The sequence below is a fragment of the Protomyctophum parallelum genome (assembly GCF_964188405.1).
Source record: "Protomyctophum parallelum genome assembly, chromosome: 9".
Classification (NCBI taxonomy): domain Eukaryota; kingdom Metazoa; phylum Chordata; class Actinopteri; order Myctophiformes; family Myctophidae; genus Protomyctophum; species Protomyctophum parallelum.
The window spans coordinates 13,177,277-13,192,537 of NC_139706.1; the positions used below are offsets into that span (position 1 = coordinate 13,177,277).

At 41.8% G+C, this 15,261-nt stretch overlaps 2 protein-coding genes across 3 annotated transcripts in view; both read right to left on the minus strand.

Moving 5' to 3' along the window:
- LOC310864245 (endothelin-converting enzyme 2-like) overlaps positions 1-3,032 on the minus strand; it is a 49,119-nt gene extending 46,087 nt beyond the window's left edge. For both annotated transcript variants that reach the window (XM_083772862.1, XM_083772861.1), the window contains exon 1: positions 2,560-3,032. In XM_083772862.1, coding sequence (XP_083628988.1) covers positions 2,560-2,592 — 33 coding nt within the window. In that variant the 5' untranslated portion in view covers positions 2,593-3,032. The remainder of the gene's footprint in view (positions 1-2,559) is intronic.
- An 8,028-nt stretch (positions 3,033-11,060) lies between these two features.
- On the minus strand, positions 11,061-11,888 carry LOC310865008 (eukaryotic translation initiation factor 3 subunit F-like; the record flags this gene model as incomplete). Its single annotated transcript, XM_083773939.1, has 1 exon — positions 11,061-11,888. One exon carries the CDS (start codon positions 11,886-11,888, stop codon positions 11,061-11,063), a length of 828 nt encoding a protein of 275 aa, XP_083630065.1.
- Between the last annotated feature and the right edge of the window lie 3,373 nt (positions 11,889-15,261).

A 15,261-nucleotide genomic window follows, 5' to 3' on the forward strand; every position in this document is an offset into this window, starting at 1 on the left:
AGTCACTATGTAACTATAACACCCAGTAACTATAACAATACAAGTATAGTTCCACCGCTCAGTTCGCACGGGTGCGTTTAAAATAATATATATTAAAATACAAAAATATATTTGTATTGTTGCCTCGACATATTGCAGTCCACCAAACTGAATGTATGTGTCAACTTCAAGTATCAAATACAGTATAATCAAACAAAATGTGTATACAGTAAAAAAGAAAGAAAGAAAGAAAGAAAGAAAGAAAGAAAGAAAGAAAGAAAGAAAGAAAGAAAGAAAGAAACAGATACGGCTTCATTCTTAAGGGCCCCTGATCATCAAACCAATAGGCTCAAACCTGGAAGGAGTGCACTATGCGGTGGGGTGAGCAAGGTGTGGTTTTTTCATTGCTCTCTCCGGATATTTAGCGCTACTGTAACAAGCTCAAAAGTATAGGGGACAGGCAAGTTTCATATTTTTTTTGTACCAGCACCTGCTTGCCATGCCTCAGGTAGTATATAGTCAATAGTAGTCACAAAACAGAAACAAGATCCGAAAAAGAGCGTGTGTGAGCGTGTGTGTGTGTGTGTGTGCGCGTGCGTGTGTGTCACTGTGTGTGTGTGTGTGTGTGTGTGTGTGTGTATGTGCGCGCGTGCGTGTGTGTCACTGTGTGTCACTGTGTGTGTGTGTGTGTGTGTGTGTGTGTGTGTGTGTGTGTGCGCACGCGCGTGCGCGTATGTGCGTGCGCGTGTGCGTGCATGCGTGTAGATTTGGGTACAGTCACACATGCACAATGGCAGGGACTGTTGGGGAGTGGCCTGCAACACATACCAACCATGTCAAAGTTCAGCTAACTTGAACTCACAAGACATGCCAACGCACTGCAATGGGAAGTGCCACCCCTTCTCTCATGTGTAGAATGACTGGATGCGACCGTTTTATAGTCCACGACACGTGTGTGTGTCTGTAGCTTTATCCTATGTGTATCAATTAGGTGGACGGATGCCCATCTCAGTCTGATTAGTTTAACTCAGGCCAGATCACCTAGCTTCGACCAACCCTGTTCAAGATGGCTGGCTGTCCACACCGTAAAGATTAAGCAGCATCCTGTCTGGTCTGGCCACAGCACCTCATCAACAAAAGCTCTGATTGCTAATTGAACAATTATTGTGCAACATGTGTTTGTCCATATGAGGAGTCACTGTGGTTAGCAGGAAATTCTGAATGACAGTGCGGTATGTTCCATGCAAAAATAAGAGACTTTTATCCATGAAGATTGTAGAGAATTGTGTGTATAGTGTCTTCAAAAAAAGGAAAGGGGAAAGTATAAAGCAGGAAACGTGCTTGTATTCAAGCAGAATTGTTTCCGGATTTGGTAGATGAGTTACAGATTGTGGTCATTGAATCTGAAGTCGCAGCGTTAGTGTGTAAACAATTGAGAGAAAAGCTTTGTATTTTATCCAAACAGATAACTGGTTTATAATACTTCGTATACAAGAACATATAGATTTGTAAAGACTAAAGTGGCATAGTTACTTCTAGCGTGAAAATAAAGTTCCAGAAGTTTACAATCCACTAAACTAAACGCTCGGGGCTCAAAGCGAAGGTCATAAGGTTGTGTGTCATCTATCTATTGAACAAGTATTAGTGTGCATCTGCAGACTGTCACACCCGCTGTGCACTGGCTGTCGTGTCCACTGTCCCTCGCCCCTGTCTTTAGACGCTTTATATATTCATTGTGTGACTGAGGGTTATAATGAGGATTGTTTATACAGTATACTTAGCCTACAACATATAGGTTTTAATTACTTAGACGGTTAGCTATACGTGTATATGTAGTATAGAATATATGTGTATAATGACTAAAATTGTGTATTTACTTAGATAAGGACATAGGCTATATGTTTTAATGGCTGAGATGGTTTATACTTAGATTAGAACACACATATTTATAATGACTAAGATTGTGAATTTATTATTCTTTGTATAATTATAAGAACATCTATTTTTATAATATGGTGCATAGATGGTATACAAGAATGTGGATGTTAATAACATATATATTGTATACATAAACATGTTTATAAAACCATGGTAGGCCTACATAGCATAGATATATTTATTTAGTAGGCTAGCCGCTATATTAAACATGTATAATTATGCTACTTAATACAAGAAAAAAATAAGATGGTGCATACAGCATTGGTATGCATAAAACAAAACAAACCAACCTAACAATCAGATGATGAACCACAGCTGTGCCACTGCTGCTAATGTAGGCAGCCAGGCAGAAATACATCACCTATCATTATGAAATAAAATAAATAGAATACATTTGACATAGCCTATATGACATATTATTATGGCTAATCTCATGGTGATGATTGACATAGCCTACATGATGCATCACACCTTGTCCCAGGCAGACAGATACAAATAGCATACATACTGTGGATTTGTGTGTGTGTGTGTGTGTGTGTGTGTGTGTGTGTGTGTGTGTGTGTGTGTGTGTGTGTGTGTGTGCGCGCGCGCGCGTGCGTGTCGCGCAAGCGTGCGTGCGTGTGCATGTGTGTGTTCACTTACGCTGTTCCGCAGATCTTGCAGGGCGACGCTCATCCTGCAAACCTCTACCGAGCCATCCCTCCTTCTCTCTCTCTCTCTCTCTCTCTCTCTCTCTCTCTCTCTGTGCGCGTGTCTTCTACCTCTATCTCCCTATATAATGTGTCTGTCTGTGTCTGTTGTTATCCGTGCGTCGGAAAGACGAGAAACAAACAAACAAACAAACAAACAACCCCGAACAGAGGAAGGGATCCGCCGGGCGGGCGGAGCAACGAGCGAACAACAAACCGCGAGACGAGTCGCTTCAGCTTGTCTTTGTTCAACCGAGGGAAGGAGAAGGAGGAGAGGATTTTCCCATCGTCTATCTATGGCTGTGGCGGAGGAGACTTCTTTCTCTGTCTCTCTGTCCTATTCTCTCTCTCTCTGTGTGTGTGTCTTTCTGTCCTTTTCTCTCTGTGTCTCTCTCTCTGACCCTCTATCTCTGATTCTCTACAGACCGGGCGATGAACGGAGAGGAAGATAGTAATCAGTCTTGGCTACAACCCCGCCCAACATCAACCCTTTCCCTTCCTCACCGACACAAACACAAACACACCCTCCAATCCTCTCCTCTCCTCCTCCTCCTCCTCAGGGAGACAGACAGACAGATAGAGAGACAGACAGACAGACAGAGAGAGGGGAGGGGGGGGCAAAAAAGATGAGTGGCTCTCCGCCTCCCCCCTCTGTGTGTGTGTGTGTGTGTGTGTGTGTGTGTGTGTGTGTGTGTGTGTGTGTGGGTGTGTGTGTGTGTGTGTGTGTGTGTGTGCGTGCGTGTGTGTCCCCCTAATTGAGGAGTTTTGGCTTGAGACCAAAGTAAAATGTACTGACTGGCTCCCTACCAACTGTGCACGCATGCATGCACGCGCATGCACAGTCGCACACACACACACACACACACACACACACACTCGAAATGGAGGGGTTTTTTTTTACATTATTTTAAGATATTTGATAATTTAGTCCTATCTCTCCAGCTCGGTCATCTACTGCAGTAATGTGGCCATCAAATCACCATGGTGATGTTGCAAAGTGTTGTCATAGCACTGCTATGGCAACCGTAGCCTATCTGATCAGATTCAGAGCTAACATCAGCTTTGCCTTAATGTTTCCATGGAAACCAAAAAGCCTTGAGTCCTGAGAACAACTGGTGTTACGAATTGTATTCTGTCCTAGCGTTCAATGTTAGTAGTAGCATACTAAGTCTAGTAGCAGTAGTACTAGCATTTATAGCATAGCAATAGTTGTAGTAGTAATAATAGGCAAGGGAGTTTTAATTTGTATGGCACATTCCAAAAACAAGGCAATTCAATGTGATTTACACAGAACCTCAAGCAGAGCAATTGTACAACACCATTAGGATGCATAAAATAAAATAAGTAAAAACAGATAGACCTATCCCTATACCACCGACTCAATTCACAAAATGGGATAAACTTATATCAAGGTTTATATGGGATGGAAAACGACCTAGAATAAGATATAGTATGTTACAAATACCAAAGAATAAAGGGGGAATGGCACTTCCGAACTTAAAGGAGTACTTCCATGCAGCACAACTGGGACCACTCCTTAACTGGTGCAGTCTACCGTATATAGCTAAGTGGAAGGACATCGAGGTAAAAGGGTTTACAATCCCGATTCATACAAGTGTAGGAGAACGAGGGATCCAAACGAATGTGAAGAGTGAATTAGACTTGGACCCAGTAACATCTTTTACTTTAACTACATGGTACTCTATAGTGAAACAATTGAAGGTTGGAAAGGAACTGGGTATGTTGAAATGGATTTCATATGATAAGAAGTTTGAACCAGGAAGGTCTGATTCGAGGTTTAAGCAATGGAGGGATTTGGGTGTGACAGCCATATGCCTATTGACTCAAAAAGGAGAAATGAAAAGCTTCGAAGAAATAAAAAGTACATACGACCTGACTAATCAGGACTTCTTCCGATATTTACAGATGAGAGACTATTATAACAAAAACATTAAAAGACCGACGGAAGAAATACACCCCATAATACGAATCATGGAACGGGCATATGGTAGAGTCACACCCAAAGCCATATCTGTTTTGTACTCATGTTTGATGGATTCCAAAAAGTTTTCCACAGTATATGTAAAAAATAAATGGGAAAAGGAGTTGGGTGAGGACATTCCAGAACAGATGTGGGAAGATATGTGGGAAAAACACCAGACAACAACCCAATTAAAGGAGTGGAGGGAATTTGCATGGAAAAACCAAATACGGTATTTCATAACTCCCCAAATTAAGAGCAAACAGCTTAAGAGCCAACAACCATGTTGGAGAGAGTGTAACCACATGAATCCTGACCATACACATGTTTTCTGGAATTGTGCAAAAATACAACCTTTCTGGTTGGTAATCCACACAGCTATATGTGAGGTAATAGGATATGACATTCCCTGTTCTTGCCTTGTAATGTACTTGGGTCTTATTGAGGAATCTGTGAATCCGAGAGACCAATATCTGGTCAAAATCCTTCTAGCTGCTGGAAAGAAAGCAATCACAAAAAATTGGCTCAAGACTGACATACCAGGCTATAAACAATGGCGAGCCATCATGGACAATATTGAAGACATGGAAAAGTTGACATTCAAGATAAGAATAAGAGTAGACCTCTATGAAAAAAGATGGGAAAAGTGGTCGTTATATAAATGGACAAGAGGTGAAACATAGTAGAATGATGGAAAGGAAAAGTTAAAAAGCATTCCCAAAGCAAGGTTCTAATTATATTTTCTTTATTATGTAACTGCATTTATATGATCCGTTTGTTTTATTTATACTTCATGTCTTTATTTTATTTGTTTTTGATTTCTATGTCTATGTGATCGTTGTGAAATTTGTCTTTGTACCATGTTGTTGTTGTTGTTTCTGTTTGTTTGATTATGTGTCTGTAAAACCCTCAATAAAAACAAAGTAAAAAAAAAAAAGAACAGATAGGCTACAGTTAGTAGTAGTAGTAGTTGCCTACTAGTAGTAGTAGACATGTTGCCAAACCAGGCCTTTTACTTTGTTATAGGCTATATTGCAATTTGCAACGTTATGTTGCGCTTTTATTTTTGTAGTGTAAATAGTACTAATTTACTAATATATTGTGGGTGTGATCAGTGTGCAGTGCTGTGTGCAGCAATCAATTATTGATTGAATGTGAGAGAAGTTAGTTCTTTGCTCTGGTGTTGTGTTGTGTGCTTGTAGATCAGCTATTCTTGCGAAATAAGTGAAAGTGAAAATGTTTACGTCTGTCCGTGGGTTTTATAAAAATTGCACCAATGGAAGGTATTAACAAGAGTAAATATATTAACTACATTGGATCCATTTGAACACTTCTTAATTTTCAGGTCCTGAAAAGACCTGCTTTATACAAAATTAATCATCATCATACGTACATCAATGTCATCCATATACCTGCTGAAAAAGTGAGGTTTGTACAGTTGGATCAGTCAGCCTCAGTCTGTAGCCTCAACGCAATCCATTGTGGGTCTTACAATATGCATTGCATGCACAGTTTTGCAGTTTTCACACACAAACACGTATACGTGTACACGCACACACACGCACACACGCGCGCGTACACACACAGTCACACTCGTGCGTGTGCGCACACACAGCCACATGCACACACGCGTGCACACAGATGTAGACTGAATCTTAACCCTAGCCCATATATTAATTTCCTTCTCTTAAAAAATCCCACCCGTGTGAAGTGAGGGGTGCTCTTCATCTCATTCTGGCCAATCACAATTTGCTTCCTCATTTTTGTCTTCAATGTTTGTGTTTACACACTTTTGAAAGATATACATTGTTCTCACCTGCATTGCAGGCCACAGTGCATGTTATGCCATTGTTTATGTTTAGTCAAGAGATCCATTGCCACACACCACATTTATTTGGTGTCCTTTTGCCCACGGAAGGGTTTGAATGTGGTAGGCCAAGGTCAGACCAATTATTTCCGGCTCAAGCCAATCCATGATGCTTGATCTTTCCATGAGCTTCATTACAGTGTGAATTGAAGCCGAACTTGTGTGTGATATTTTTCGCAGAACTGCCTGGCTTCGTGGTATAGCTCTTTTCAACTCTCACAAGATGGTATGTTTTTGTTTTGTTTGCACTTTCTAGTTGAGAAATATGAGATTTGTATTATGTCAGTTGAGTGTTGTGTACACAGTGGTCCAGATACTCACGAGTGAAGCAAACAAACGGAGGAGCAACTCCACACAGGGAGTTGCTCCACAGCCCTTCGGTTCCAATTATTGCACAATTATTGTTCCCCTGTCCATTAGCTGGCAGACCGTCATTCCAGTTGTAAAAGTGGGAGGAGTGTTTTTGTTTTGTTTTGTCAATGCATCTCCACTGTACTAAGGAGCTAAATATTCACCATACTTGTACAGTAGTACCTCCATCATCTACACTACAGTATAGACTAGTTTAAAATTCATGTAGCTACAGAACCGTATCGTATGCAATTGAAACTACCATATAGTCCATTAGGCAAGTTGTTCTCAAACCTGTTCATGTCAAGGACCCTCATATTCATGTGTATGTATTTGGCCACGGACGGCAATCTGAAAGTATTCTTTGCCAGGGACCCCCATGAGATATTTGTGTTGTTAAATTGTCCACTTTTTTGCACAATAGTTCAAGATTTTTTTGAAAATAGCAGATCTACAAGCTCACATTTAGTTGCATGTGTTGTGGGCTTGTAGATCGGTTATTTCCAAATAGCTGATGTATATTGGTTAAACGGATTTTGATGCTACATTGACAAAGTTCTGCATCTACTCTACCCCACCTGTAACATATACTGTACATATGAGCATATGACCCATTACGATTTTGTTCAATCTAATGTAAAAATCAGATAGCCACAAAATAAACGGACAGTTACGTCTCTTACATGTTTCACCTTTCTGTTGTTCTCAGACAAAGCAAGGTTTCTGTATTGATACTGAGTATTTGTTATAATAGGTCAGCGGTTTGTTCATGTGTACAGTCTACAATGTCAGTCCCAGTTGACTGCAATTATGACTTACTGTATGATAATGACTTCAAATTTGGGCAAAACATTTCACATGAGTGAGTGACAGAGGTGACATCTAAGAGTGAGTGACGTTTGAGTGATGATTCTTGATCTTTGACATGCATTGACAATCATACTTCTTTGGCCTTCTAGTAGTGTGCACAAGACATTATTTTGTCACTGATCGGGTTCAGCGTTTTGTGAGAAGGCAGACAGACCCACAGATGGATCCTGGATGGATGGATGGATTTTATGTAATGCCAAGACTGTTAATAGTTTTGTTTTGTGACATGTGACAGCTAAAGAAACCAGTCCACTCCACTCTATACCTCCAGTAACAACGTCCAGTTAGACACTCTCCACACAGAACCCGTTGCCGGGAATCAAATTTATCTGAATGATGAGCATGACCGATTCTCTCTCACGTTTCCATTTTCTATCCGGGAGTCAAATTTATCTGAATGATGAGCATGACTGATTCTCTCTCACGTTTCAGCTTTCTGTTATTGTTCTCAAAGCGATGTTTGTGGGTGCAGTGTTTGGGTCCAGTGAGTTCACACATTTGGCAGGGACGTTTTGCTCTGCACAGCAGAAGATCCTTTTCTCCATTTGGAGTCTGTCCTTCCATTTGTTTAACAACAATTCTCCCCTTCCTGAAGGCTCTCTTACCATTCATTCTTCTCCTTGATGAAGATCTCTTTATATACTCCAAGGCCTTCAGGAGGTTCCCTTCCCTTAATTTGTGATGAATTGAACATGGTGGACCCTCTTGTAAACAAGTGTAATGCTTAATTGGGTCGTCCACTCACAGTTAACAGTCTTTGTATTGAGTTTGAAATGTACTGTAATTCTGCAAACTGTTAATAAATACTTCAATCAATCAATCAATCAATCAATCAATCAATCAATCAATCACCATGGCATGTTATATCGTCCAGCATTCACCCAGTCAGTGTTTTTGAGTGGTGCAACCACTCCTATAGACAGCTATGTTTGTGGCAGGGTCTGTCCCTGTGTCCCTGTGTCCGAGCACGAAAATAGCGGTATTGCGTTGGTTCGCCACCAAGTGTCACTGCTGCACAGCCTAACACACAGAAAACACACAGGCCAGGGAGGAGGGCTTGTACAGTACAGTACAGTACAGTACAGTACAGTACAGTACAGTACAGTACAGTACAGTACAGTACAGTACAGTACAGTACAGTACAGTACCACTCACTTCAGACGGGTCTGATTTTTATAACTAACCCTAGTTACTAACAATCTAGGACCTACGTCGCATCTACGTCGCACCGCCGATCCGACTGATATGCCCATATAAGATCTCTGTATCCGTCAGTCCTTGTAGCATTTACAGTATGCCCATACTGTGTATTATGGAGATCAGGCCTAATTCCTAATGACAGCAGGCCAAAATGTGGCTAAAGGCAGCATATCTGTGCTGTTTTCCACTTTGAAGGACTCTTGTCAGTCATTGTCACAGTTAGCGTTAAGGTTGAAGTATTTTTGAGGAGCGCCCCTCCTATGCACAGCTTTGTGGTGTGTGTCTGTACTCTGTAGCACGGAATGTGATGCTTTCATTGGCTGAGCATGGAATGTGATGATGTACTATTGTACTGTATGATAATACAGTACAATAGTACAGTACAATCAGATACTGGGGGGCCCAGCTACGGAACACCTATACAGCAATCTCATCTAATTCTACTTCATTCAATTATTTCAAACATAAGTTTAGGACCAGTACCAAGTAATTCCAGTTGTTGACCAGTAATTATTTGTATCATCTCTTCTTTTCTCTAATCATGTTGTTGTCGTTTTTTGTTTTGTTCTTGTTTTTTATAGTGCAATCATGTATTATTTGAAAAATATATTTTTAAATTGGCAAACTATCTAGAAAACTCCTGGGACATAAGGAAAAAAGCAATGTACAGCCAGTAAGGGCTGTTTTGTTTTGTTTATTTTTGTTTTGTTTAGTTGTACTCATGATGAGTAGATGGTCAGCATTACTGTGTAAAAAGACACAGTATTGTAACTGTTTGAAAAGGTGTCATATAATCCCATGAGGGATGGGCCATGAGGTGGCATGACACTTACTGTAAATGAAGTCATTCATTCATTTGTATTCTGGATATTCTATATTTCTTGTACAATGTTTCATTGTGTTTTACATGGTAGAGGCCTCGTAAAAGCCCCTTGGGCTTTTTGCCAAAGGGGCACTTTTAGCACTTTACCCTTCTAATATTTGTATGTTTTGTTCACTGTATTGTTGTTGAGGGGCGTTAGACCCTCCTATACACAGGTTTAATGTTTGTCTTTAGTTCAATGTTTGTTCTGTAGGACATTGACAATGAAGGGGACATTTACGTCATAATGTAACTCATTATGTCATATTGTCTCTTTATTGTTGATGGCGTTTAATGTTTGTGTTGGCACCGTTTGTTTTACATCACCATTACATTACCTAATCAACATGAGTTAGACTTTAATATATTAGCACCCCTCACTTCACACAGGTGTGATTTTTATACTGTGCTGAATAAAAAAATAATGTATGATGGTAAGTGCGCCCCTCACTTAACACAAGTGTGATTTCTGAGGGACGCCAGCCCCAACACTAACATTGGCGTGTGATTGGCTGATCACCCCATAGCGATGATTTGATTGGATGAGTAAAGTACATATACAGGTATATTGAAGATAAAAGTGAGGGCAGAAACTTGAAGACGGAAAGGTGAGGATGCAAATTGTGATTGGCCAGAATGAGATGATGTATGATGATAAGAGCACCCCTCACTTCACATGGGTGTGATTTTTATACTTACTATATAGGCTAGCCATCTGTCTACAAGTGGGTCTTTTCTGTCTTGATTTCTTTGATTACGTGTTAATGGAAGTGAATGGCGGTTGGATCGGGCTGCATCCTTTCCCAAATATAAAGAGATATGACTAAAACATAGGCAACCGACGTAGACTGGCCACCGAGAAGTCTGAGATCAACAATGGAAGCCATGCCGTTTAATACCCCATTTTCTTGTTTAATTTATACTGCAAGTCAGGAAGTCGGATTTGACTGAAACTTTGCCCAAATTTGGAGATGACTGACTGACATCATTGTACTGGTCTGGCACCATAGATGACTTGGCCATATTGGCCGCATGTCGTTGCTGGTGGAGATATGCTCTCCACCAAGTGCATGCACATCTCTAGCGGTACCTTACTTTACCAAAGTAATATTTTACTAGTGCCAACATCCTATCTTCGCCTTGCTGGATTCAGGAGCAGCGTCAGTGCCGTTCTCTCCTTTGAAGGACTATTTGTCAGCAATTGTCATCGTTAGTGTCGAGTTATACTAGACGTTTAACACCTTTATTAGTCTCAGAGCAACAATAGTGTACAATAATGAATAAATATTAACCACTGCAAAGAAAATGTGCGTAATCCGACGCTCAGAGCAGCACCAGCTTCTCGTTCAGGGCGATTTGAGCCTGTGCGAGGTTGCACAGGTACATCACCATGGACAGGTCGTTGACGTTGGAGTTGTGCATGGTCCCAAAGTCCTCCGCCGAGACGAGGGGCACCTTGTCGACCATGTCCATCAGGAAACGGCCCACGCTGGAGTCCGCCGTGACCTTCCCGGACAGCACGTCCTCGATGTACGACAGCACGGTGGCCAACATGTCCTGTATCTTCGCCGCAGAGCAGGCCACCTGGGACGGGTCACCGGTCAGACCCGTGGTTCGGGTGGGAGTCATACGCGTCCTCTGCAGGAGGTCCATGCCTATCCTCTCGTTGTTATAGTAAATGTACTCGACGCTCAGAGGCGTGAACATCATGCCGACCGTCTTGCCCGGCACGCCCATCTGCGCACTGACGTAGGCACGGCTGTTCATCCTGCCGCTCTGCAGCGCCGCGTCCACGATCAGGTGAACGGGATTGGCGGCCTCGCGGCAGTAGTACTTGTGGATCATCAAAGAGTGGTCCGTGATGTTGAAGCAGCAGCCCGTCGCGTACCATCCGACGACGACCTCGCCGGCCGACACCTTCTTGTGGCGGTCGTACATGTTCTTGGCGAACTCCATGTCCACGGCGACCTCCTCCTCCGTCTCGGTGTGAGGCACGGCGAAGCAGTCGGTCACCTTGACGGCGTGCTTGTCGACGGTTCCCAGCAGGGTCCCGATCACGCGGCTCGCGCCCTCGTTCCTCCGTTCGTAAGAATCGGCGATGGAGGCGAGAACCACGGGGTGGATTTTCACCACTGGTCCAAACACCGACATCGTGAAATAGGACTACGTTGTCTTTGTGATTGCTCTTCAAAGTATTGGTGATGGTTGAAATGGTACTTGATGTTACGCTTCCCGTGTTACTGCGAGAAGAAACTTTTAGTGTTGACATGTTTGACGTTCATTTATATATTGAACTCTTCGTGTGTCACAGCCTGCACACTGATTGGACTATCTTGATGACATCACAGTCGTTGTAATGGTACTGTATTAAATATGGCAGTGGTGTCAGATTACACACATGTATACATAGGGGCATTTATACCTTTAATCCTCCCGACACTAAAACATGTCGTCATTACGTCACCATCGAAAACCAATTACACCCTGGCATTGGGTCCTTTAATCCACATCTTTATACGTTATCATTGAGAGCTAGTTATACCAGTTATACCCTGATGTCATTATGCTGCTACGATACATACGCATCAAACGGGGCATACGCAAAGTAACCACAGTATACCGCTAATCAACTTACACATTACATATACATATACATAGAGGCATTTCCTTTAATCCACCCGACACTGATCGACATATACGTCACTGTAGTATTTCGCAACCATACCCTAGGATTGGGCAAGGGCTAAACAGGACGTAATATTTCAAATATCCATATTCATAATTTATGAATTTTGGATTATTCAAATATTACAATATAATAATTATATTGCTCACGTCACTGTAATGTAACATGAGTTCTTGGGACAGACTTGCAATAAATATTCCAATACTGTATCGACCATAAACATAGGATACATAGGACACAACCACTTCTTAATTAAAATCATCAATTTATTAAAAATAAACAAATGTAAAACATGGATAGAATGAACCAGGTTTAAGTGGTACTTTTGGTCATAGTAAGTGTCAATTAATGCGTTTACGGACAGGCAAGGCCTGTCATCAAAGGCATGATCATATCTCTGATGATCCCATCGAAATCCTCTTTTGAGTTAGAATTAAGTGAGAAACATCATTTTGGAAATAAAATTAAAATAAAACTATTTTAGTACGCCCACCGGAAGTAGGCTAAAGTGTTAGTAAAATAAGGTAAACTTTAGTTTAGGATATCATGTGGAGAAAGAGAATAAACAGATCTTGGCCGGGTAGGCTAACCGTGGCTTATGGATAAGCTGTAGTGATGAACTGAGGAGAGACAGAATGTCCGCCCAGAGGCACGAACCAACACATTCATATCCCCATTCGTTGTGTGCCATAACTTCATACAACAAGTTTCATACAACCTTTTCGCCGGGTATCAGAGGAGCAGGAGATTCGGAGTAGGTCGTTGGCAGGCTGGTGACATGGCCGCAGAGAGAGTAGCAGAGCAGGGAGTTGTCAGGCTGGAGCATGGCTTTCCCGGTCAGTCCACCGTCTCCTGTGAGTGGCATCTCACAGGGTTGTAGAAGGTTGCGTGGTGATTGCAGTTGAATGAGGACGACAGCCATAGCGGGTCAGAGCATCGGCAGGCCTGACTCGGCTGCAGGCCAACATGGGCAGGATTGCAACTCCAGGCAGGGCCTAGTGGGGGTTTCCTCTAGGCACGTAGTGTTCAGACAAACGGTCACCAAGACAAGAGAGAAGAGAAGAAGATTGCCACAGTCTTTGTCCTGCTTTGGGGGCTCACAGCAGACCCCCCCCCCCCCCCCCCTTAGGAAAAGGGGCTGGGTTGTCTTTTCCAGTCATAATGTTCCACCCACTTTGAACTGCTGTCTCCATGGGCCTGATCAATTTAACCTCTTTGTTAATTACACTATCATGCAGAATATTAAAACATCTGACCGTGGATTCAGACTCTGCATACACTTGTGTGCAGAGTAGTGTGTTACCAAACATGACAGGTTGGGGTCAAATAGAAAGTCAGAAATGTACTTTACAGGAGATCCATCACCTTTAAAAACGTCACAGTTAAAATATTGTTTGTAGATTGTAGTACAGTATACATCATAATATACACCATCATAGAATATCATAGCATACAGTTTTAATCCACATTTATTGTTATTCAATGGTCAGAGCCAGTTCTGTGACGTGATGCGCATTCCACATAATGAGAGGGGGACACCCATGTTTCCAGTGACGGTGCTTTATCAAGACTTGTTTATTTTACGCTGATGGGTGCTTTGCTTGGGCAAAGGGTCATTGTCCGTTCAGCCCTAGGTCAGCTAGGGTAAAGGAGAGGACCCACTGAAGTGTTAGCTCACAGGAAGGAATTTGGTTAGATTTACAACCCTCCCCATGTGGTTCCTTGTAGATTGTTTTTTTGCAAAAGATACAGGATACATTTTTGGGGAAAGTATTGACTGCGGCATGGCTACAGTCACCATCGAAAGCCGTCATTCATCTGTATTACTCTGATCATGATTTAGTATTGATATCACTACAGTCCAAAATTAAGTACATTTAAAGCAATAGTACTTTTTTACCTCCAAAAACTAGGTAGCCTACGTACCAAATAGCTAAACCTAATAGTTCAATATTTCAAACGTTCTTTCACAGAGAAGCTGAGATTTGTCGACAGTACTTGCACGCTCTGCTTGCGCACTAGTAGGCCATTTACGGCCTACTTGTTTGCAACAAGCAAGTAGGCACTCGACAGAGTGCAGTTCTAGTTGATTTATGTTTTAATTTGCTGCTTTCGTTTTAGAGATTTTAGCTATTTTGACAGTGGGGGGGGGGGGGGGGGGGGGGCATTTTAACAAGTGGGTAAATATGTATTTTTCTATCAACAGCTATAGAGCGCCACAGCCCCGCCCCTTTTCATGACAACGAGAAGTCCTCATAGACTTTTCAAAAAGTAAAAGACGTTTACGCCGTGGACAAAGCCAACTCGAGTTGTGACAAATCATATGACAGTAAACACAATGTTTTGGGCCGATCAAATAATTAGAAGGAAGAAAAAAAAGACAGGTTACACCTTTTGTTTTGTTTTTCTTCTTACAAATTATTTGATTGGCCCAAAACATTGTGTTTATTGTCATGATTTGTCACAAATCGAGTTGGATTTGTCCGCAGTGTAAATCTCTTTAAATAAATACTTTTTGAAAAGTCTGAGGAAAATGAACAATGACAATGAATGGAGAATTTACGTCATAAGTCGGCTGGGTCTGCATGTCCAAGGAAACCCTTGGCCAATAACGGACCACCATTCTTCATTCATTTGGTCAAATGTCCGCCAAATATGACATTAAATGCCACTGACGACAATGAAGGGAAAACGTGTCATATGTAGACGAGCATATCCGCTAATAAATTCAGATGTTCATGAGAGGATGTATAATGATAAGAGCGCCCCTCACTTCACACAGGTGTAATTCTTTTTACAACATTTTACAGTGATTCCCTATGGTTGGGACTGATGCGC